This window comes from Lissotriton helveticus, chromosome 12 (assembly GCF_964261635.1).
Source record: "Lissotriton helveticus chromosome 12, aLisHel1.1, whole genome shotgun sequence".
Classification (NCBI taxonomy): domain Eukaryota; kingdom Metazoa; phylum Chordata; class Amphibia; order Caudata; family Salamandridae; genus Lissotriton; species Lissotriton helveticus.
Window position 1 is genome coordinate 248,511,135 of NC_136073.1, and position 25,917 is coordinate 248,537,051.

Below are 25,917 nucleotides of genomic sequence, written 5' to 3' on the forward strand. Positions count from 1 at the left end.
TCGCAGGAAGTTGTATATCACTGTAGTGGTTAGTTTATTCTACAATCCTGCAAGGCTTCCAGTAGCTTCCCTTTTCAACCTAACACACTCTCATGATTGTTGGTGCTAACCCTTGCGAATATACAGTTAAGGGAGAGTCCTTTCCTTATGCTCTTGATAAAACAGAGCAAAAAATGCCGTCCTCTTACACTTATTAAAATAAAATGGTTTTTTTCTGGCCGAAGATATTTTCCTTCCAGTGGCCGTTCAGGGGTTGGTTTTGATGCACACAACTAAACCACAGGTACAATGGGGCACATACCACAGTTTAGCCAACTGGCTTTTGACTATTACCCTAGACTTGTTTCTCCTGGTCTTCCACATTTTTAAGCAATTTTTTATTGATTTTACAACCGTTTAACTTTGGGCAAGCAATGTCCTACAATGCAATCATTGGAATATTAACCTAATAGATTTAACATGCAGTTGAAGAGGTTGTAAGAAACACACAAACTTGCACATTAGACAACTACCCGAATAATAAGCTGTGCTTGGTCTCCCACATGACAGTGGCGCTAACTGGGTGTGTGTACTCACACAGAGGACAGCACACACCTGAGCACGCATCTGATCTCAAATTGAGTGGTAGCTTCTCCAGACAGTACTCCACTCCGTGCTGAAGAGTTACAGGACTGTGGAGATTGTCCTATACTGGACTGGTCTCTGAGGTTCTTTTACGCCTTTCCTAACCCTCCTGATGCAAAGGGTGCTTCAGAAAATCAAGTTAAGCTACTCTGTTCCTTCAGCCAATGGCCCCAGTCTGGCTCCTCCAGTCTAGTCTTCTGTCGGCTGACGTGTTATGCAGCTCAAGGCTCTCACTGGCCCCTGGTTAATAAGGAATCAGTCTCTGAAAACCCAGGACTGCCCCTGGATATCCGAGCGTGGTTAAAATGTTACCACCGGGCCCATCCATCCCCATAACTTATTCGGTGGATGAAGTGATGACATTCTCAAAATGCCCCATGAGTCCATCATCTGTAGTATAGCTGGCTTGCTGCACCTGTTTCCTCACATGAAAAGGCATGCTGCGAGGAGGAACTTCATCTTTTTGTATATATGAGCCCTTTGAATGTCAAGAAGTTGCCTTAATGGATAACACCCTTCATAATTGTAATTACATTTGGAAGCCTTGTTCACCTCTGAATCGCACACCATTTTCCATCGGAATATGAACCTACCCGATACTTACCTGTTATTCATCCTAGAAGTGTTGACTGAATTTCACTTACATTAGAAGATTCTCTATACCCTTGTGCTTCCTATGCTGAAGACGTTACAAGAGGGTGTCCAATTTTTTTCTATAAATACTGAGCACTTATCTGTGTTTTTTTTCTCATCCAGCTGTCCATTACATACAGTGAAGTAAAGGCATCAAATAATATCTTCAATGCCCTATTTTCTCCAATGGAGTATCTCTTGTATTGTTTCACACAGCGGGCGCCCTCTATATTGAATATCTCTTTACATTCCTTGGGAGCGAAGGTGGCATCATTGGCCTTTTCCAGGCTCAGTGGGCCACGCCATGTGTATTCTCAAAGCACTGTAGTCCCAATGCTTCCCCACTAAGCAAAATGCAATTTTGGGCATGAGTTTTTAAGACACATTTGATTAAATTATTGGCTGCCCGATGATGGCTTTCCCTTCATCCCTCTTTCCTATTTTCTTGTTTTTGACTCTAACCACAAATTAGAAATTTGAGAAAGGATACTCTTCTAATCTGGAAATTGTCTCTTATTCCCTCTGTCTCCTATCGTATCAGTCAAAATTAAAACCATTACTCTACTTTTTAGGTTGAATTCTACCAGACTGCTCAGCTGTCTGGTTGTGAAAGACACATTGGGGGCTTGAGAAAGCGGACCTAGTATTGCATTGTGACGTTTGCTACCATTGACTTTTCCTTTTGTCATCCACATTTGCCTACTTTCTATTGGTTGACTTTATTTGTAATAGGCCGTCCAGCTTGTGGTTGTTCCTCCCATTGAGCATAGCCTGTTTACCTCCTCTCTGACCGGCTCCTTGCATTCTTCCACTAGTGCTCACTTTTTAGGAACGGTTTTACTTTTTCGTCAGGCACTCCACAAGGGTATATTTGTTTTCAGTTCTCTCCGATGAAAACTAGTTGAGGAAGCTGTGAACATGCTGTATTTCTTGGAAGATGTTTCCTGCCTCCTGTGTTTCTTCTTGACTAATAATACTTCTCTTTGCCGCTACTACGAGTTCATCAATCTTACATGCCTGTGAGGAACAATGTTCTGTCTACGAGCTTGTTTATTTTGGTCAGTGCTCTTTACTTATTTCATAACAAACAATCCTCTTCCTCAATGTCACGCCAATGACATAGGCGGTAAAAGTAGGGGAGTGGGAGGATGCTGAAGAACCCTCAAAATAATTATGCTGGAGTTTAGTAGTTAATGAGCAATAGGCAGGCCTTTAAATGTTGTTTTTATTTTGCGGCATTTGCAGTGTAATCAAAGACCGAGATCAATGGTTAGTTGTTGTCTTCTGAGGGAGGTTGGCGTTTGCATTTATTTCTCTTTATGCAAAGTGAACGGATTTATGCAATAATCTTGCTGGGTGCACCCTGAAAGGATGTAGGATGGTATTATGTTCTAGCAAACAACACCCTTTAAATGGCAGTAAATTGACTGTAGAAATATTTCAGAATACATCCGAATTTGGGAAGCACAAATAAAAGCACATTTTTTGTAATTATGAAGTATTTTAACATGATCAGAACAAATCAGTACACTAGGTGATGCTGATTTCCACACATTGCGCACTGTATAGTTTTATCAGTAAAACTGTATGTCTGTGCAAATGTAATTGCAGTTGAAACTATGTTGTCTGTAATGGCAGCGTGCCACCACACCATACATATCCACTCTACCCCCATTCACTCTGACACTCTACTCTCCACTGTACGTCACTGCACTCTACAACACTCTACACCTCTCCAATCCACTTCACTCTGCCACTCCACAACAGACTCTACACCACTCCACGATACTCTACATAACTCCACCACACTACTCCACGACACACTACATTCCATGACACTCTACACTACTCGTCTGACACACTGCTGCACTCTTCAACACTCTGCACCACTCCACTCTACATCACACCACTGTACTCCACTCTGTCCCACTCCTATCTTCACTATGCAACTTCACCTTACTACACGCCACTCTATGCCACTCCACTCTATGCCCCACTCTATGCCACTCCACTCTATGCCACTCCACTCTATGCCACTCCACTCTCCGCCACCCCACTCTCCAGCACGCTACTGCACTAAACTCCACAACACTCTAATCCCCTCTATGACACTCCACTCTAATACACTTCACTCTACTCCATTTTACATCACTCCACTGTACGACACTCCGCACCACGAAACCCCCCTTTACTTCACTCTGTCACTCCACTCTGCAACACTATACACCACTCCACAAGAGACTTCTCAACTCTACGCCACACCACTTTGCCCTAAGACAGTCTGGTCCACTCTGTCACTCCACTCCACTCTGTCATTTTACTGTACGCCACTCTATTCCACTTCTACGCAACTGTACTCCACTTCTCAACCGCTCTATTCCACTTCTATGCCATTCTACTCTACTCCACTACTACTTCACTCTATGCCACTCTACTCCACTCTATGCCATGACACTCGACTCTGTGCCATGAAACTCCACTGTTTGCTACTCCACTCCGACTATCCAGTGAATGCCACTCCACTCTGCCACTCCACTTCAGACATTCTACTCCATGCCACCCCCTCCACTCTGATCTGACACTTTATTCCACTCCAGTCTACGCCACTAAACTCCATTCCAGTCTACGCCACTCAACTCCATTAGTCTACGCCACTCTACTCTGCCACTCTATTCCACTCAACTCCACTCTACTGTGCCAATTTACGACATTCTACTCCACTCAACAGCATTCCACTTTGTGCTGCTCCAGTCTGACACTCTGCTCCACTCAACTACTCGCTTTGCCACAACATGGCACTCTACACTTCCCAATGCCACTTTACTCTACGCTACTCAACACCACTCCGCTCCACTCTACAACAGTCCACTGTACTTCACTCCACTCATGCATGGTCTCTCATCTTCAACGCTATACTTAAGACACATTGACAAAGCAACACAAGGCCACCATACTTGGCCCTGCGGAAATGCAACACAGTGCTAATCTAGGTCTTGCGTTACTCTGCACACCATATTGTATATTTCCACCATATTCCATCTATTTACGTACTCCACTCCACTCTAGGCCAATCAGCTGTATTCCACTCTAGGCCAATCCGCTGTATTCCACTCTACTACAATCCACTGTAGTCCACTCTACTCCAATCTATGACGCTTCAGTCTACTCCACAACATTCTTCTCGACTCTACGCCAACCCATGCCACTTTGCGCCACTTCACTCTGTGTCCATTGTATGGCACTCTTCTTCACTCTTACACTCCACGACACTCGATTCTACTGTGTGCTGGTTTATTCTAAACCACTCTAGTACACTCTGCTCCACTCTGACACTTCACAACACTCTATGCCACTCCGTAACTTACTGCTTCACTCCGCAACACACTGCTCCACTGCACTTTGGCCAATTCCACTCCACGACGTTCTACTCCACTCCATGATACTCCCCTCTAGAACATCCATACTCTACTCCACACCACTCCACTCTACAATTTCATAGCATGCCATTCTAAATGAGCTATTGTCTATTGGCTTTGAATATGCATGTTTTAAACGGAGCCTGGAAATGTGGCCCACAGAAACCGTTGGAAACTATCGTGGCCTTCTGCACGTACGGAAACGTGTAGAGCTTGTGAAGCTCGGTACTTGCAGCTCTGAGAAGCAGTTTCCACCCTCACCAATATGTGACTGGTTCCCACAAATGAATAGTAGGAGAAATATAGTTTACCAGAATTATTGCAGTAATGTTAAAGGTGTTATTTATCCATATCAAGTTCCCAACATGTTGTTTCGGCAAAATCCCATGTCGGGAAGTTCAAGGGGAAAAGGGTCAAAGTTGGGAGAAGCCTAAAATGTATTCTTGGGTTAGCAACATGTGAGAAGTGTTTAGGAGAAAGACTTGTGCAGGCTTGCACGTGTTTCTAGTTATGCCGGTGCCCAGGAACTGTGGGTTCTTTCTTCTAAATCTGACAGTATCTGCTATACTTAGAAAGAATTTGTCCTGGATTTTTTAAGGGAATTTTGCAGTGCGTTTATAAACACCGACCAGTTTTATCACGAGTTGGCATACTAATGAGAAACCTTTTAGTTCTAGCTACCCTTACATCAATGCAGAAATTGTGCTGAATACATATTTTCGTGAGAACTTGGAAATGCTCTTTGGAGAGCTCTAATGAAGAGAATATTGTGGCAAAGGGCGAATATATTCTTATTGCTCCCACACAACCATTGATGCCTGCCTCCCTGTTTCTTCTAGAATATTCTGCCCATTATAGGAAAAAGCAGGCTTCAGACTTGAGACCCGACTGTAATGATAGCATTTAGACCAAGAAGACGACAATTTAAACAAGCAGTTTATTTTTTAGAGAATACACCCCAGAGAGACGGTTGGGGCCTAAAACAGTTTTCCAGGAGAATATGAGTAGTCAAGGCAAAGAAATAGTTTGGGATATGTTTACGTTCTATAATCTGGTTGCCTGAATTACAACAAATAACTGTATTCTAATCCCAAAAAGATCTGCTTTATACACTTTCAGCGTTACCACACACTTCATCTAAACCTATGGGCACTTGTCATGTCTCCCATCAACAAGGAGACATTGTTGTTGATCTTTTTTAAGCGTTTTGGAGGAAACCGTGGACCTCTCTTTGCAAACCCCACCCTACTATCCTTCAGCTTTGACTCTACCCTATTCCGCCCGTGCCTGCGTGCTTTGCACTAGAAGACAATATCTAGGCCCTGATATATTTAATTCCACACAAAAGAATTATCTAAAAGAGCTCAGCTTGTTTCCAATATATTTACACTAAGAAACATGACCGAATCAGAAGGAAGAAATCCCCTACTCACTCAGTACTTATGCCCTAATCCACTTTTCAAGTGTAATTAGGGAACAATATCCAGGGCGCCGTCTGACGTCACACAGGGGACGTACCTGGCACCAAATGGAGGTCAACGACGCCCAAAACTGAAAAAAAGACTATTCCGGACCCAACCACTAGATTGCTGAATGATGCACTGCATGTGAATCCTGAAAACTCTTCAAGCTGCAAAACTACACCTACTGGTAAGTAACCATTTGGAACAATATATTGCATACATGCTACTGTAGTGGTAATTTGTGTGCAACCTACAGCGCTTCATAGCATCTCCTGTGGTTTACCTTTTGCTGATAGTTTGCTATTCCCAACATTTCTTTGACACCTTTGCTTCAGTCTTTGTATTTGAAGCTCATCAGAAAAACCTAACAGCAGGTGAAAGATGTGTCCGTTTGCTCGCATTATGAAATGAAATGAATGAATGAAATGAAAAACATATTTGTAAAGCGCTAGCAGTTGCCCTGAGGCGTCCAGGCGCTAAAAGTTACTATCAGTGCTCAATCTCTCATAGATTCACATACTTGAATCTCGATAATGGGGAATGAGTCAAGCATGTGAATCTATGAAAGATCCAAAACTGGAATAATAAAACATTACAAATACAGCAAGGAAAACAAGTTAAAAAGCAAATAGCACAGGGCTAACCGAATTTCATATCAACATGGAAAACCCAAAAGCCCCACATTTTAAATGAGAATAAACATCAAATAACCATACAATTATACAAATAAGCCTTGCCATGTACTCACCGTTATGTATGTCATTTGTGACTTTGTTTATGTTGTGCATGTGGTCCCTATTCTACCTAAACAATTCTTTGTAAAAGAATAAAACATTCAGAAACATTTAGAGCTTTGAATAAAATGGCTCTGGCGCATTAGCGCCAAGAGGCCCAGGTCCTACCGCAGGGTGTCTTCACACAAGCAGCCTCCCATCGGGGGGCCCTGTGCGGCTCTTCAAATAGAGTGTCCTGCAGGAAGGATGAAAAGAGGTCAAATTATGAACCATCCCAGGGTATCAATACTGGCAGCACATGTACATACACAGGTGAGCTTTAAAAGAAGAAAAAATTATTTGAAATGACAGGTGCTCCAGGGATATTGGAAAGGGTTCCTGCACCTACTGAGCCCAGTGGAAGGAAGGATCAAGCATTTAATGCCCCTTATGAGAAGAACTTTATTAATCCTGAGCCTTTCTTGACAACTCTCATGCTTTAGAAGCTCCTCCACTGGAAAAATATAGCATTCCTCACAGCATTTGTATACAGGAGTTGTTGTAGAATGTCTTTTGGTCCTCTCCGTACCGACCCCCTCCTGCATCCAAGCTCCTGTGGAAGTTAATCTACTACAACCATGAGAGTGTGTGCGCTTGTGTGATGTTATGTTATGTTAGGTTGTCTTGTAAAGCGCATGGCTACCCCAGCAATGGGGCGTCCCAGCACTGTAGACCACTGAGGAACCCGTCCTGGCTTTCCCTGTGAGATGATCCCTGCTGGGTATCTCCAAGGTGAAACCAGGCATCCCCGGTGTACGTGGGGGGCCGTTGGGAAGAGGAGGCAAGCTAATGCCCAGAGTTGCCGAGTGTGATCCCTGGTTAGAGTAGGCACCGAAGCGAGAATTATTGAGTCCGCTGACCCTGGTCCACGACCCTGCCGCGTCGGGAATTGAACCCTGGTCCCGGGCCGTCCTCTGCTTCCGGGTCTGCCGCCTCTAACCAGTGAGCCACACCACTCCACTGATGCTGCAGTGTGTTACCATATGACAAGGCACACAGAAAATGAAGCAAGAAACAAGTGTATTTATCACTTCAGGCACATCATGTACTAAGGTCAGCAAAGGCTCTTAACTTGCCATAAGAAAGAGTAGCTTGCCTTCTAGCGCATTGGATTACAACGCTGAGCTCTGTCCCTCTACTGCCAGAAGCCCCACAGTCATCAGAGTCAAGCACTGCAAACCTTCCTGCCATTGCCCCATAATCCTGGGGTGAAAGGTGAGTGGTTTTAGGTACTAAACACATCTCGTGTAGGGCAGTGCGGCTCAGCTCAAGCACACCTGAGGTCCTGGAACAAGGGCCAAACCAGAACAATCAGACAGTCGAGCCGGGGCGAGGTCTTGAGAACTGAAAGGGCACTCAAACCACACTTGAGTAGGAAGAACTCTGGGTTCAAGCCTCCAGCAACCGGTGGAGGTCTGATTACCAAACTGGAAGCGCCATCCTCCCCGAAGCCGGGACATCTAGGGAAATGAGTAGCCCCAGCCCTCCTTCCCTCTGACTGAATCTTCTCCTTTCGTCCCACTGGCAACTTTGCTACTGGAGAAAGGCTGCTCATTAAACCGTGGAAATCCTTAAGGTGACACTGCCTTGTTCTGCAGCATGTAACTTGCAATGCACAAAAGGTTGTAGGTGTTTCCAAAGAATACAGTGTTCAGTCCTAACTGAGTATTTTTTTACTTTCATTCTTGTAAGTGTACTTTATTACATATTTAAAAAGTCACCATATACGGGAAGTGGTGTTTGCTTCTTTTACGTATTGCAATGTTACAATCAAATCTTGCCTATGCTGCTATCGTTGTTAGTATTCTCTTGATGCCTCTTTGTCTGCTACCCTAGGAATATTGGGCCCTGAAGTGACATTAGAAAATGCCAGAAATTGCTGCCCCAAATGCTCACTAGATTTTACGCTGTTGTTTAACTTAATATGTGAAGAATGGTGGGAATCAAAGGCTGGGCTTAAGCAGATGAGTTGCACCCACCCTCGGTCGTGCAAGAAGTAGTTAGTAGGTAACGAGCAGTCTACTGGCATAATTAGTTCAGGAAGATTAATTGTATTGTAAACATAGAATTTTCCAATCCCTGTATAATTGCGCGTTTGTAACTTCTTTATAATCGGCGAGTTGTGACGCCCCTAGTATTCCAATCGAGTTCTGACATCACAATGCCTGTTGCCAGTAGCTGAGGTGAAAGGCAGGTCAGAGAGCAGCGGTATGACGCCTTAAACGCGGCGGTTTTTCCGCCACGGTTCCGGCTATCTGAAGAGTGGGCGGGGCTGCGTCTGCCGTTGGCCGACGCCAGCACTAGGGAGGTAGTGCTGCCGGCAGCTTAATGCAACAAAAATGAAATGTTGCTTTTCTTTCTTCTGCTCCATTTTTCTTGATGTGTGTAAATTAATGGATAACGGAAACCGATAAACCACATTCGAGGAATCCAAATCATAGAAAACCACTTTTAAGGAAAGACAATTTAAAGAAAATACTGAAAAATCTAAATTTAAAGGAAACATTTTAAAGGAAAGGTAATTTTAAGGATAAATCCAAAATTACATTAAACTTGGGTGACGTTTAGGACTACTGTGCGATTTCAGGGATGGGTAATGTTTTGGGTGATGAGGGGTTTTTAGGGGTCATGAATAATTTGAGTTCAAGCTTAGTAAGGGGTTTTTAGGTATCAGGGATGGGTGGAGTAAAAGGGTGAAGGGCTTTAGGGTTCATGGATGGGCAGAGTTTAGTGCTGCTGAGGGGCTTTAAGGTTCAGTTATGGTCAGGAAGAGTTTTTAGGGTTCCGGGTGTGCTGGGGTTTAGTGTGGTGAGGAATTTGAAGGATTCAGAGATTGGTGGAGTTTAGATGTAGAAAGGGGGTTTAGGGATGGGTAGTTTAGGGTGATGAGTTCTTATGGGTCATGGATGGATGGTGTTTAAGGGCAGTGAGGGGTTTTAGGTTTCAGGGATGGGTGGAGTGAGCAGTAGTGAGTAATTTTATGGTTCAGGGATTTTGGATTTTTGGGGTAGAAAACGATTTTAGGCTTCAGGGATTAGTGTAGTTTAGATATGGGAGGAGTTGTAGGGGACAGGGGCTGATGGTGTGTAGGGGTTGTGAGGTGTTTGCGGGTGATGAGTACTCAGCAAATTAAAAGCATCCAAAGTAAGTGTTTGACAATGTAGAAGAAAAAAATATGAAATAACGTCTCCAGTTCCATTACTTCATGAAGGTGCCAATATTCAAACATTCTTCATCTCTCCCAAAACAAATACCTACTTCCTTCCTAAACCGCCTCCCTTGCACAGTGCTCATCTTGGTCCTAAATAGGTTTTTGTCTCTGCACCAGCTTCAGAAACGTACTATCTACCATCTCTGCTCCTTTGTTCATTAGCCGAACATGTCAGAGATGAAATGAAAAGGACCTTCTTTGCTTTCTTACATAAGCTTTTTTATGACCGCCCCGGGATCTAGGTCTTGCATGTTCATGATTCATCTTTGTTACTGTTGTTTGAACCAATTTTCTGTATTTGTTTCTAAAACAATTGTGGATGTCTACTCCAACGGTTTGCTTCATCAGGGTCAGGATCCCAGATCAGATGTACTCTTATTGCCCTTTTGCTCATGCTTCCAAGATGTGGGTATTTATGCCTGTTATCCGTGTGCTCCGTTCACTCTGTTCTCAAATTGATTCCTTATCACCACTGTATGTCTTTGTGTAGTCTGACTGATGGTGATTGAGGGCCATGCCGGGTGGACTGTATCTGCCCTCCTCAACTAGTTTACACTTTATTACAATTCAACCATCTATTGTTGAGAAGTGTGATTTTACTGTTTAGCTCAAATTTCTATGGTCATCATTTTACTGTTCTGGGGGCTGCTGAGTTTGCTGGGTCGTTTTGGGGACTGCTGTGGTGATCATGCTGTGTCAGGGTCTTTATGGCCCAGGTGACTCGGACCCCGTCTCCAATCAGAGGCTTGGACAGGTTCACTGTATTCTTATCTCCTTCAAAACCGCCACTAGCAAAAGCAAAAAAAAGGCCTACTCCAACTCATTTATCACAATGCATGCATGCACCAGTAAAAGTACAATCTGGTGGTAGGTCTTACACCGCCACTTTTAGAAAATCTGCATCCTAACTAGATGCTGTCTTGAGCCATGTGTTTGTTGATTATGGAATAGTAATTTATGGGGTATATATTGACCCCCCGCTGAGGGTATTTTTAATTGGTTTCATTAGGATTGCTTGTGGCAGAGTCTGTCTGGCACACACAGGGAGCTCTTTGAGAACAATATTGGATGAATTTGAGCGTCTCAAGGAAATGTATAAAATTGAATTGATCACTAAGCGAGGAATCCTCAGGCATCCTGGACGCTTTCCACTTGTCAATCAATCAGAACATTTGTGTCTTTCAATCAATCAATCAATCAATCAGTCATTTGTTAAGCGCACTACATACCCGCGAGGGTCTCAAGGCGCTGGGGGGGAGGTGGGGGCTACTACTGTTCGAAGAGCCAGTTCTTTAGTGTCCTTCTGAAGGTCAGCAGGTCTTGGGTCTGCCGTAGGCTCAGTGGGAGGGTGTTTCATGTCTTGGCGGCGAGGTGGGAGAAGGATCTCCCGCCTGTGGTTGTTCTTTGGATGTTTGGGACGGTGGCGAGTGAGAGGTCGGCGAAGCGGAGCTGGCGGTTGCGGTGCAGAAGGAGAGCCATCTGTTGAGGTAGGCTGGGCCGGTCTTGTGGAGTGCCTTGTGTGCGTGGATGAGGAGCTTGAATGATATCCTCTTGTTGATGGGGAGCCAGTGCAGGTTTCTCAGGTGGGGGGGTGATGTGGCTGTGTTGTGGTACATCGAGGATCAGTCGTGCCGAGGCGTTTTGGATGCCTTGTAGTCGATTGATGAGCTTGGTCGGGGCTCTCGCATAGAGACGTTTCCGTAGTCAAGTCTGCTGCTGACGAGGGCCTGGGTGACTGTCTTTCTTGTATCTGTCGGGATCCATCTGTAGAAATCTTGCGGATCATGCGGAGGGTGTTGAAGCAGGAGGAGGAGACTGCGTTGATTTGCTTGGTCATTGAGAGCGTTGAGTCGAGGATGATTCCCAGGTTGCGTGCGTGGTCGGTGGGGGTTGGGGCTGCCCCCAGTGCCGTTGGCCCCTAGGAGTCATCCCAGGCTTTTCCCACTTTTCCTCTGATGCCTATTGTAATGATGAAAATTAGGTTGTTTTAGATGTGATTAGCCTTTCATACTCATTCTACTTAGCCAGTTACATTTAAAGTTTATCACAGAGCTTCTGATGCAGAATGGCAGAAGGAGTGAAGGTGGTTACAAAGCGCTGCACCCTGGGTTAGGCAATGCATTATTGTATGTGTGGTTTCCTATGGTTCCATTACAAGGACCATGTTCCCACATAAATTGTCCTGTCTGTCGTTGTACAGATGTTCATACATTTCTGTAATCCCAAATAACTACTCTGTGATGCATATGTGCATCAAGAAGCAAGTCTGGTTTTTGTTTGAAGAGAGGCAAAAAGATATACACTCTGAAGAGGAGGGCGAGTATTGATAAGGCGGTGATAGCTGGTACGGTGGTAGGGAGGTAATCTAGTCGTGGAGATGCAAGTGGCAGTTCATTGAGATGAGGTCTGAAGCTGACACTGGATTGGGCTGGAAACAAGTAATTAGAAAAGGCACTGGATACATACTACAGGCAGGAGGTGAAGGAGCTTTAAAGGTGATGGCTAAAAGGGTCTTGAACACTGAAAATGGGAGACTGGACATAGAAGATTGGAGAAGGAAGTCGTGAGTAAAATGAAAGTTGCAAGAAGTATTTGGAACAGTGTGAGGCAGTAAGGTAGGCAAGAACGGCTCTAAGAAGAGGATGGGATGGGGCAAAAAAAAAAGATGGTTCGAGGCATGTGGGCTGCTGAATTTATATCTATGCATAGATCGCCGCCTAGTGTTGGGTCCGGATGATTGCACATTGTTGTCCTGGAAGAGTCTTCGAAGTATCACGAGATAGGTGGCTCCTCCCCTGGACTACAGTGCGCATGGGCATCCTCTACATGCTCAGATTGTTTTTTTCTGCCATCGGGTTCGGATGTACTTTCTTAGCTTAAGTTAGGAATATATACATAAACTCTTTATCAAGGCCAAAAGGCCTTCTCGGCGTCGGTATTGTCTTTCGTTCGGTGCCTTACGCTTGTTTCCAACAAGTCGTCGACGAGATTTCGTTTCGACGCCGGAGGCCCCATCAACGATCGACGATGGAACGAAGTCCGTTCAAGCGCTGCCCCGTTTGCAACTCAAAATACCCTCACATCGACGTACATCCGGTGTGCAATAAATGTCTCTCGCCGGAGCACGACGAGGCCAGCTGCATGGCCTGTTCGAAGTTCAGATCGAAGAAGACTCTTAGTCTTCGACGCGCTGCATGACAGTCGGCGCGGGAATTGGCACCCGACCCAGAAAATATCTTCGGGGGTGACGGCGAGGAGGGTGTACTCGAAGAGGATCCTGCTCAGCACTCGGATCCCACATCGGAGCAAGACTCACCATACCACGAGGACGAGGAAGAACTCTACGTCCATGATGAAGACATCGTCGAGGTAGGAGACGACGTACCACCTCTCGGAGCCGTCGACGACGACTCAAGCGAGGAGCTAGGCCTCATACAGACTCTTCCACGGCTCAGGTCGAGGCATTGCCGGAAGGCCTTAGCCAAGATCTTCATACAAGTTCTCTAGTCCCGCTTCGAGGCCCGACTAAGGACATTTCCAAAGAGCCATGGTCGAGTGGCCACACTCAGTGGAGCAGTCGAAACCGAAACATAAAGACACAAAAACGAAACCGAAAGTGTCCACGGCCACCATCGGCTCGAAGACTTCGGAGCCTCCCAAGTTAAAACGTGTGCTCGACCCCTCGGGGTCGACAGGGGGCGTCGACCCGAAGATCGGAGCGACGAAGCCTGTGTCTACTGTTAAACACGTCACGCTCACGTCGAAGCCCGGCTCCAAAGATGGCGCCTCTTCCGAAGGACTCAAGGCCCAAAAGGCCGTCGAGCCGAAGATCCAGAAGCCGCAACTGGTCAAGGCCTTCGATCCGAAAACCACCCTCGGCACGAAGGAACAAACCTCCTCGAAGACCGCAAGCGTCCATGCTGCGCAGCAGCGGATCGAGTCGACGAAAAGGCACAAGCACACGGACCAGTCGGAGCCGGTCGGATCAAAGTCGGTCCGTCACCGGTGCCCTCGGCGCCGATCAAATACGGCCTGCCCCCAACGGCAAGGCCTAAGGCTGTCCAACTCCAAAAAGCTACAGACTCATCCAAGTCAACATCAGTAGCTGCAACCGCCCAGCCTCGAACAGAAGACGTTCAGTTCCAGCCACCGACCTACGACGATCAGTCGAAATTATACATTGACTCCGAATCAGGCAGGCTCACCATTTACAAACGGAAAATCAGGACTGAAACACCTATGGAACCTTACAAAATACCTCTAAAGAAAAAGAGAGACTCTACTACATCTCCTATCCTTTTCGAACCCATACACCCCTATGGGCAAGACTATACCTACTCACCCACACCAGTCACTGAGGATGTGGAGGAAGGGGACAATGAGGAGCAGTTTAACTATCCCATTGAAGCGGATCAGGATGAGTCCCAGCCATGGGCGGACACTGTTGACCCTGATGAACCACACACTACCCCTGACACTCAGTCATATGCAGTCAAAACCTCGCCTACTGAAGACACTGCTGCGTTTAATGCACTCATTGAAAGGGCAGCCCTTAACCACGATGTCGACATGCACGCTGACACTGTGGAGGAAGACTTTCTTTTTGATACGTTCTCCACGTCAGAAAGATCCGTAAAGACTCTGCCTATGCTCAAAGGTGTGCTCAAACATGCTAACGACATTTTCAAAGAGCCCACTAAAGCGAGGGTGGTGAACCCCAGAATTGAAAGGAAGTACCGGCCTGCGCCTGTGGACCCTACGTATATCAAGGGCCAACTCCCGTTGGACTCCTTAGTGGTGGCTAATGCTCGCAAAAGAGCGAATTCGCAAACAACTGGTGATGCTTCTCCTCCGGACAAAGAGTCCAAGATCTTTGAGGCTTCTGGGAAACGTGTAGCGGCTCAAGCTGCTAATATTTGGAGGATCTCCAACACACAAGCCCTGTTAGCAAGATATGACAGGGCCCATTATGACACGTTAGAGCAGCTACTGCAACACTTGCCAGATGCTTATAAGGAGGGAGCAGAAATGCTTATACAGGAAGGGAAGTTAATCTCCAACGCGTCCATTAAGTGTGCGTTGGATGCAGCTGATACTGCAGCTAGGGCCATAAACACTAGCGTCCTGCTTAGGCGGCATGCCTGGCTCCGCATCTCTGGTTTCAAGTCAGAAATCCAAACCACTCTACTTAATCAGCCAGTTAACACTAACTTCCTGTTTGGTCCTGAGGTAGACACCACTCTAGAAAAGATTAAAAAGGACACTGACACTGCAAAATCCATGGGTGCTCTGCAGTCTCAACAATTCAGAGGCAGTTCCTTTCGTCGCTCCGGTAACAGGGGAGCTTCTAGAGGCCAGGCATCGCATCAAGCTCAATACACCAAAGGAGCCACACAATCCACCTACAACAAGAACAATAGGGGTGGATACCGTGGGAACAGCACCAAGGGCAGAGGACGTGGAAATAATAATACCAGATCCTCTGCCGCTAACAAACAGTGACGTCTTGTCACTGCCCCCCGACCATACCACACCAGTCGGGGGGAGACTTCAACAGTTCCTGCCAGTCTGGGAAAGCATTACCACAGACAGGTGGGTGAGACAACTTATACGTCATGGCTATTGTCTAGAGTTAACGTCCACTCTACCCAACATACCCCCAAGGCACCGTCCTATGTCCGCAGAGCACATGCACTTATTGCAGCGAGAAGTCATCTCCATGCTGCAAAAAGGGGCCATAGAACTCGTGCCTTTAGACCAGCAAGGTACAGGGGTGTATTCACTGTACTTCCTAATCCCCAAAAAAGACGGGTCTCTGCGGCCCATTCTGGACCTCAGACCCTTAAACCAATACTTCCTATCAGAACACCTTCACATGATCACTTTACAGCAAGTTCTGCCACTGCTCAGTCAGGGAGATTTTCTAGCAACCCTAGATCTGAAGGATGCCTACTTCAACATTCCCATGCACCCCAGTCACAGGAAGTATCTCCGGTTCACCATCAACAACCAGCATTACCAGTTCAAGGTCCTGCCTTTCGGGGTCACTACAGCCCCCAGGGTGTTTACCAAATGCTTGGCGGCAGTAGCCGCGCATCTTCGGAGACAACACATCCATGTCTATCCGTATCTAGACGACTGGCTGGTCCAAGCAAAATCGGCCCAGCAGTGTGCCAGCCACATGTCCCGCACAATTCACCTCCTACACAGTCTAGGATTTTCACTCAATTACGCAAAGTCCTATCTTCAACCCGCCCCTGTACGGCAGTACTTGGGCGCGGAAATAAACACTCTCACTGCCACAGCGCAACCAAACTCAGCGAGGGTCGACAGCATGCTGGCACTGATTCGGAAATTCAGGCCACAACACTCACTCCCAGCGCAAGTGTTCATGCAAATAATAGGCATGATGGCCTCCTGCATCTTTATAGTCCCTCACGCGAGGCTACACATGCGTCCGCTTCAGGAATGTTTAGCACGCCAGTGGAACCAGGCTCACGGACAGCTGAAGGACCTAGTGTTGGTGACCGGTCGTGCATACAACTCTCTGCATTGGTGGAACACACAAAACCTTTGCAAAGGACGACCGTTCCAAGAGCCTCTACCACAGGTGGTGCTAACAGCGGACGCATCTCTCCACGGCTGGGGAGCTCATGTCCTCCATTATACTGTGCAGGGACTGTGGACCACACAGCAGAAACGGTTGCACATCAACCTCCTGGAATTGATGGCAATCTTCATGGCGATAAAGGCATTCAAGTGGCATCTCTGCAACAAAGTCGTGCTTATCCGGACGGACAACATGACTGCAATGTACTACATTCAAAAGCAGGGGGGGCACACTCCCCACAATTATCACACCTAGCACAGAGCATGTGGAAGTGGGCCATTCAGAGGAACATGTTCCTTCTGGCGGAACAACTCCCAGGCAGGGACAACCAAATGGCGGACCTGCTCAGCAGGCACAGCCATCAGATGCACGAGTGGGAGATACATCCCTCGGTGCTCCAGCCATATTTCCAGCAGTGGGGTCATCCAGAGATAGACCTATTCGCCACACCAGAAAACGCAAAATGCCGCACCTTCGCCGCCAGGTTCCCACACCCGCAGTCTCAGGGCAATGCGATATGGATGAACTGGTCGAACAGATTTGCGTACGCTTTTCCTCCGGCACCACTCATACCGCTGGTGGCTCGCAAACTAAGGCAGCACTCCATGACACTCATCCTAGTTGCTCCAACGTGGGCAAGGCAAGCCTGGTACACCATGTTCTTGGAACTTTCAGTGGTGCCCCACCAGCGACTAAAACTCACACCCAGGCTCCTCACTCAGAGCCATGGAGACATTCAGCACCCAGATCCGCAACAGTTAAGCCTTGCAATCTGGCTCCTGAGGTCATAGAGTTTGGCTACCTAAACCTGCCCCCTGACTGTATGGACATCATCAAAGAGGCTAGAAGACCTACCACCAGGGCATGCTATGCAGCAAAATGGAAGCGTTTTGTCATCTATTGTTCCAATAATAGCATTAATCCACTGGATGCTTCCACGCAAAACATCATATGTTACTTGCTGCACCTATACAAATGCAATCTTGCGTATAGTTCCATCAGGATACATTTAGCTGCAATGGCCGCTTATCTTCAAAATAAACAGCACCTCTCCCTTTTCAGAGTGCCGGCCATTAAAGCCTTTATGGAGGGACTCAAAAGAGTCATTCCTCCAAGACACCCGCCTTCGCCTGTCTGGAACCTCAACATAGCCCTCACCAGGCTCATGGGTCCACCATTTGAACCTCTTCTCTCTTGTGAGATTCAATTTCTCACACGGAAAGTGGCTTTTCTGGTGGCGATCACGTCGCTCAGACGGGTTAGTGAGCTGCAGGCACTCACTATTCAAGAGCCTTTCATTCAAATTCATGCTAATAGGGTCGTGCTGCGTACCAACCCTAAATTTAGGCCCAAGGTGGTGTCACAGTTCCACATTAACCAAACTATTGAACTACCAGTATTCTTCCCAAATCCTGATTCAGTAGCAGACAGAGCACTACACACACAAGATGTTAAAAGGGCTCTCCTGTATTACATGGACAGGACTAAAGATTTCAGGAAAACTAAACAACTGTTTGTTGCCTTCTCTCCACAGCACAAAGGCAACCCAATTTCAAAATCAGGTATAGCCAGATGGATTGTTAAGTGCATACAGATCTGTTACCAAAAGGCTAAACGCACATTAACAGTTCCCCCAAGAGCGCATTCCACACGCAAGTTAGGGGCATCCATGGCTTTCCTAGGTAACATTCCTCTAGAGGATATCTGTAGAGCAGCCACATGGACCACCATACACACATTCACCAAACCCTACTGCGTGGACGTACACTCAAAACAGCAAGCTGCTGTAGGTCAAGCTGTTCTCAGAACTCTTTTTCAGACTGCTGCAGCTGGCACGGGCAACCGCCGCTAGGGAGGGTACTACTATTTATTCTATGCATAGATATAAATTCAGCAGCCCACATGCCTCGAACGGAATATGCTACTTACCAGTATGCATCTGCTCTTGGCATGTAGGGCTGCTGACATTTATATCGCCCACCCTCCTCCCCGGTGCCTGTCGCAGCTGTAGCATGGTCATCACTTACTGTATCATACTCCATCTCTGCCACAATGGCGAAAAACAATCTGAGCATGGAGAGGATGCCCATGCGCTCTGTACTCCAGGGGAGGAGCCACCTATCTCGTGATACTTCGAAGACTCTTCCAGGACAACAATGTGCAATCATCCGGACCCAACACTAGGTGGCGATCTATGCATAGATATAAATGTCAGCAGCCCTACATGCCAAGAACAGATGCATACTCCTTATCAGCCAAGTGACCTAAGTTGGAATGGCTTTAGATACTGGCTGTGAGAGGGAAACATGGGGAATATCATGATATGATAGAGATAAGTGAACTTGGGTATATGCTCTTGGTGGTAGAAAGATAATGAACTGACGTCTAGAAAAAAGAGGCTAATGACAACCAGTATATGTCACTACAGTAGGTAACATAGCTTCATTGTTTTTTTTATTTATTAAGAACTAATCGAATATTGATTGTAAGCTGTTGAGAGATTCCATATTTTTCTTTTTCCGTGCACAGCAAGACAGTAATAGAGGCGTGAAAGTAGTTTTAGAAAGTTCTTTGCAATTGTTGCCTCCACTCCTTATGCTACATCTTCAAGACAGACATTATTCTTATATCGAATCTACTTGGTTTTCTGTGACTTCTTTTAATGTGCCAGTGTCTTGGTTTGGTAATAAACAATTCTGGGCCTGGGTTTGAGTTTAGAGTATGGGTACTCCCATCACAAACGTGACAGATATCCTGCCCACCTTTTTACAAATGCATTAAGATACAATGCACTTGTAATAAGGTGGACTTGATATCAGTCATGATGGTCTCTAAGTTCCTGTCGGCCAAACCTAACTCAGACTCTATGTTTTTGCCCACAGGAGGGCCTTCGACCCACTGTCAAACTTAGTGCTCCATCTCCCCTGCTGCCTTTAAAATATCAGGACTAAACATAAATGTTTTTTCACTTGATCATTCAGTTTCACTAGTGATTAATGTTCAAAAGATATATTTTCATATAAGTAATACTTTATTTGTTCGAATAATAAAAATCAGGTAAAACCAGCATTAAATAATTCTTTTGTGTCCTGTTAAACAATCCGGATACAGGAACCTTTAAGAACCTTCTAATTAAATGAAACACTTAATTTGTGAACAGTGTAAGCGTGGACCTTTTATAGAAAGCAAATTCTACGTTGGAGTTTGACCTAATGTCCACTTAGTTAGGCGTGTCTTTCCAGACAATCTCCAGTGGGCTGCCTATTGTCCCATATATCCAGTTCCTTGCCTGCCAGATTTATTAATTTAACTAATCAAAATATTAAATGGCTGTCAATGCCCTGCTGACACATTGATGTTGCCGTTTCAATTGTACGTATGCCCAATATAAACAAGCATTTGCAATGCAATAGGTCTCGCATTTATGCGAGTTTGAGCTATTCACATTGCAAATAACAATGCCTTTTATATTTGTTTTCGTTTCAAAAACATAGATAAAAAAGCATTGTCATTTACAATGCCAATAGCTTTAACTCGTGTAACTGCGAGACCTATTGCATTGCAAATGCTTGTTACTTCAGGCTCTCATAAAACTGTTAAAATGAAAGCTCAATTGACACCTAGCGAGCCTAGAGGTGACATTCTTTTGCCATGCGCCACATAAATCAAAGCACTTGCAAACACTTAGCCCTCCTCCTCCACACATTTTTGTCAGTTTCAAATGCTTTCTTAAGATACCCTTTGACACATCTGTAATTCAAATCTGCTACCCTGGTTTTAGATTGTAAATAAAGCCTTCTGTAAACAAGCTATTACACATTGCACGCACAGTGGCTGGCTGCATAGCAGCATGCTTGTGCAGTCAAAGGAGCAGGCAGAAACAAGCAACCTGCAAATTGTTTAAAAGTGTAACGTAGCAAAATGGCTTTGAACTAGGGATGTGTTTTTGTCTAACTACTGATAAAGAATCATGAACGCACTGGCTGGTCATTAACTACCTGTATGCTCAAGAGCCGGAATAGAAGGGTAAAATGGAACACTTCAGGTCCGTGGAAGTGAGTAGGTTAAATAACTTCTACTTGCCCAACTGACCCGGAAGCGAAGGTGGATAACACGAGGCAATAGTTGTTACCGTCCAGGGGCATTTGGGCTGTACCCGATCCCCAACACCTAGGCCCACTGGTCTCATTTGTATAACTATGGTTTTAATAATCTTAACATGTGGACAACGGAGGTGGTGTAGGCCCACTTTTCAAGCCTTTCAATAGGCTAAACTGATCTCCTCATCTATAAAGGGTGCTTATGAAAAGAATTGTCTATCAGTCGGAAAGGAAATATAGGCCACAGGTTACATTTTTCTTTGTAGTTATTGTTCAAAATGCAACATGTGCCAGAGAGAAATGCAAGATATGCACCACGTGTAAGTAAGATGTGCTCTTCGGACTCCAGATCTCTGGGCACTAATGGAGCGTCTGTGCTGTCTGTGCTGTCTGTCAATAATGTCATACCCGCTTCAACAATCATCCCCAAAAAGCATAGATTTATCATATGAGCTTTCCATTTTCTCGAGTCCAGATTCCATTTCATACACGTTCTCAGTAACAGAAGCACCACTGGAGGCAGTGCATTTCTGAGGGATTACTGTGCTTCTTGGGTGGTGCAGTCACTTGGCCTTCGGCCGTATGCGTCATAATGCACCGTGGGCACGCTGAGCACTAATCTCCCAGAAATGCGCGGCTCCGACACTCACGCTCTCAGCTCGGACTGTGCGTGTATTGTACGTGCTGTGTGTGAACTCGAATGCCTACGCAGCAGGCCAGCGCTGTAATTACACTTACAGTCAGCGTTTCATGTTGGGTGCTTTTCTAGAACTAAAAATCGTTTATTTTGATGCACGATAAAAAGATAAACTAGACATAACCAGAGAAACAGGAGATTGGGAACGCGCGCGCGCGCGGCCGGCTCCGATCGCTTTCCTGAGCGTGCGCTTGCCAGTCTCCTGTCTCCTGGGAAGCAGACCCGGCAACTATAGTATCGCGCCTGCGCGATGCGCATATGGCTTCGCCATATGCATCGCAGGCGCGAGACCTAAAAAGGAGGGACGAAGAAACATTGTATGCGCTGCATACATGTAGATCAAAGTTTTTTGTAACACCTTCTTTAACAACAAATATATCCGATATCTGTAGTTTAATGGCTAGTGACCTGTGGTCCACACACGCTTGCATCTACCACAATTAATTAGCTCTTAAATTGAAGATTTGCTGCGTTTATGCTTTTATAACCTAGATTGAAAAAATCTACTGCTAGCTTAGCTTTTAAAAAAAATATTTTTAAATTTATTTAACATTTTGTCATAGAACAAAACAAAACAAACATACAATCATGCAAATGAGAAACATTGCAAAGGGGACAATGTAACATTGCATCATCGTAAGGTCCACAAGGCGACAGCGGACATAGTACAACAATTTAAATGAGTCTTGAAGTGGGGGCGGGGTGGTACAAGTGGCTAGGAACTCAGCGCAGATCACAACGGTCAGGGCCGAGTACATCTGAATACCACATTGTAGATGACAGAACACACTTAGGGACAACATCTGTGCACATTAATCCAGAGCAGTGGGCTCCAATACCAACAAGCAGTTGCCGAATATCTTTTGGCCTGGAAGCCGGGGGCTGCAACAGCATATGTAATGTAATGTAATGTAAAGTGCATTATTATAGCGCAGCTACCACTCCAGGGAGTATCTTGGCGCTTAACACCAACCCAGATGAAAAGGGTCAGGGGGAAAGAAGGCATACTCAGTATATAGCTCACTTGTGGTATTGCAGTATGTCAAGCTCTTTACCTAGACTGTGTCTGCCAGCAAATGCTTGCTGCCCCACTGAAGGGCAATCTCACTCTTAGCCAACAACAATGCAATAGCTGTGAACCGGTGAACACTCCTTGGTAAATCTTGAACATAACCCAGTAAGGCCAACAGTGGGTCGGTTGCAAGGTCAGTCCCACTCATTATGGAGAGCCGGGCAAATATTGCGCGTCAAAAATCCCAGATATGATTAAATGTCTACGTCAGGTGTGTCAAATCGGACCCCTAGCTTGGCTCTTTTAACAAAGTTATACCTTAGGGAAAGCCATATTTGTGATTTTATATGCGCCTTGTGAAATGCTGATGTGTTTGAAAACTGTGTGTGAGCAACAGTGTTGCGATATGTAACAAATCCAGCAGACATTTTATCCATTATGTTAATGCTTTTTTGTTTTGTAGGGCGAGCCAAGACAAGATGGCGTTGAGGAAGCGGGTGCTGCACAGGACCTTAACCAAGGTGTGAATCGGCTGATGGCAGCCATGAGGGACATGCTTGCAAATATTCAATTCCAGGAACCTCCAAGGGATGACAACCCCGATGGAGATGGAGATGAGGAATGGGACTGAAGTGGCACATTTCCTTTTGCTCTGGAAAATCCAATGCACATAACATCATCTGACTCACTGAAGTTAAATAAATGGTCACAGATACGATTTACACTGACAATATTTAATTTGTCTCCTGACGTTCATATTTTGCATCATAGTTGTTCCAAGTTTGGACCAACCATGTGTTCAGCATCACAGCTCAAAGTTTGGTACCATAATGTTTCTAGTTTTAATGCAAAGCCACATAAGATGTTTCTCTTTCCTGAAATCATGTACATTTTATGCAGGAGTTTTATTTCTAGAGAGCCTAATACTGGACATGAGAAAAGAGCACCTCTTGGATCAAAATGGAGCCCCCAGCATTTTAATTTCATCAAGTATTAAACTAGGAAATTAATGTAAGAGGAAGCAGTCCTATTTCAAGGCACGATATGCAGTTGAGGCGTGTATCATTGCTGCAGTTCGAAAAGTACAGCTTCTAAACTCATTAATACACTTTTCCATAAAAAAGAATTAGTGCAGATTTGCAAAAGAAATTATATGTGCAGTGACTATAAACATCACGATGGTCTCTGCCCCAAAACTGATATGATTTTCCAAAGGGGACCAGGCCCTCTGTCCTTTGTTTCTATTATCATGAAACAGAGCGGTAAGAAAACAAAGTCCTACTACAGCTTTTCACCTGGCCGCTGCTTTCCTTACATAGATCTAGCTAAATATGTACTTCTATCGTTTTGTACAGGCTTGCAATGTCCTTAAACTCTTGAGAATGGTTCATGCTAACAAAACCCTTTAAATGTGATATCCAAACAACGTGTGATGATCCACTATAATCTTGTGGATGCTGATTACGTAGCACTCAAGAACTGTATAACAACATGGATACATTATTGTGTTCCTTAATGAATGTCACTACATTGAAAAGGATATTGAAGCACAGCATCAACAAGATCATCGGCTTTGACAACTCATCAAGCAGGAAGCCGACCATCTCTACAAAGACACCATCAGTGGGCATTCTTATCAAAGTGTTTTGTTGGACTTTACTTGGGAACTCCTCCATGCCCGCTCTCGCTGAGAACGCATTCTCACTCATGCATACCAAAGACTGCTCATATTCATGCAAGACGTGAATGACTACAATCACTCAGTCTATGCATTTATGAAAACCCTGCTTATCTTTTCCACAACAAAATATATTCTCTTACATCAGACCCCTAGACAGCTGCTAACCCCTTTCAGGTCTTCAATATAACTTGAGAAAGTGCTTTGCTTGTAGCTTCAGCCATTTGTTGAACCCTAAAACATTCGAGTCGGGATTCCCAACGAGTTGTAATTCCAAAACAAGCACTGAATAGAAATTTCTATTGTCATTATAGAAGTCCACATTTTTGGACTGCGGAACAGCTCAACAATGGACCTGCCACATTTTCACATAATCGAAATTAGAAATAAGGGAACCCTACTCACGCAGAACCAGGTATATAATGTATTAGAAACAATGGTTCCGGTGGAACAGATGTATGTAATAGTAGTCGTTCTATGCAGAATCGCAATGTAGATAAGGGTTGATTCGATATCCAAAGGAGAAAGACCATATACAACTGGCTATCTGGTATAAATAGTAATTCTTTATATAGATATAAAAGCAGTTTTAACAAATCAACAGTGCAATGTGTCCCCAGTGAACATGGAACCTAAAGCATTAAGTGACAAAGTTGTGACATACATTCGGTTGCCAACAAATTATTAAAGTCGACCATCAAAAGGGTTCTTGACATAAACAACGTCCTTATGTAATAATAGGCACTGAACAATGGTTCGCTTTGCTTTTGTCGACTGCGTTTCAAGTTCAACCCCTAGAGAATGAGGGGTCTCTTCAGGACCTATTGGTGTAGGGACATCTGAAACTGAAGATGGGCTAACAGCGTGAATGATGTGCACCTCAGGTAAGTGAAAAAGTAAGAATGGGTTACTCACATGGATCCCAGCCGGGCAACCAGTGAGGGGAGGGGGAGCTGTCAGGGAAGCTGAAGCGCAGGACTGCGCTGCTGAATGAATGAAGGATTATTGGCACAGCAATCCGTGTAGGCCAAGATGGCCTCTCAAGGAAGGAATGTCTCGGAGACCCGCGTCTGTCAGTGTCTCCTGCTCACTGGAGCAGGAGACACTGGGTCTCCGAGACCCGTAGCGGCTGCACGCGCTTACGGCTTCCTCTAGTTGATTCATCAGACAGCTACACAGATTGTCATGGCCTGGCTCTAGGGCTAGCTATTTATCCTAGCAGCACCTACTTTATATGGAAACGCCGATTTCTGACATTCCTCCCTTGAGAGGCCATCTTGGCCTAACACGGATTGCCGTGCCAATAATCCTTCATTCAGTCACACTGAACCCAGTCTCAACTTGTCCCACTTGCAAAGTTGCATAGAGGGTAACTCTTTTCCTGCATCACTTTAATATTTACTCTGACACAGAGAAATACTCTGTGAAGATGGATGTCCTTCAAATCCTAAACTGATGTGATTTGATTCCAAGATTGAGTAAACCTTGGAAGAAATTCTTTATCGTGTTTGAGGGTGTGAGCTACCTCTTTCAAAAGTGAATTCCAAGCTCTAAGAAACTGGGTTTTTTAGGCCACACTGCACAGCTCTGCTTCCCATCCTCTCTGTTTTCTGTCATATAGAATCACTCCACAGCTCAAGAATGGGAGAGGACCACAACATACAATTAGGATAAAAAGTTAACTTTATTATGACTTCACA

At 45.2% G+C, this 25,917-nt stretch overlaps 1 protein-coding gene across 1 annotated transcript in view; it reads left to right on the forward strand.

Annotated features, from left to right (window-relative positions):
• Positions 1-23,257, forward strand: part of TCF25 (TCF25 ribosome quality control complex subunit) — a 458,474-nt gene extending 435,217 nt beyond the window's left edge. The window contains exon 18 of the mRNA XM_078671033.1: positions 23,003-23,257. Within this exon, the coding sequence (XP_078527159.1) occupies positions 23,003-23,170 (168 nt within the window). The 3' untranslated portion in view covers positions 23,171-23,257. The remainder of the gene's footprint in view (positions 1-23,002) is intronic.
• The last annotated feature ends 2,660 nt before the right edge of the window (positions 23,258-25,917 follow it).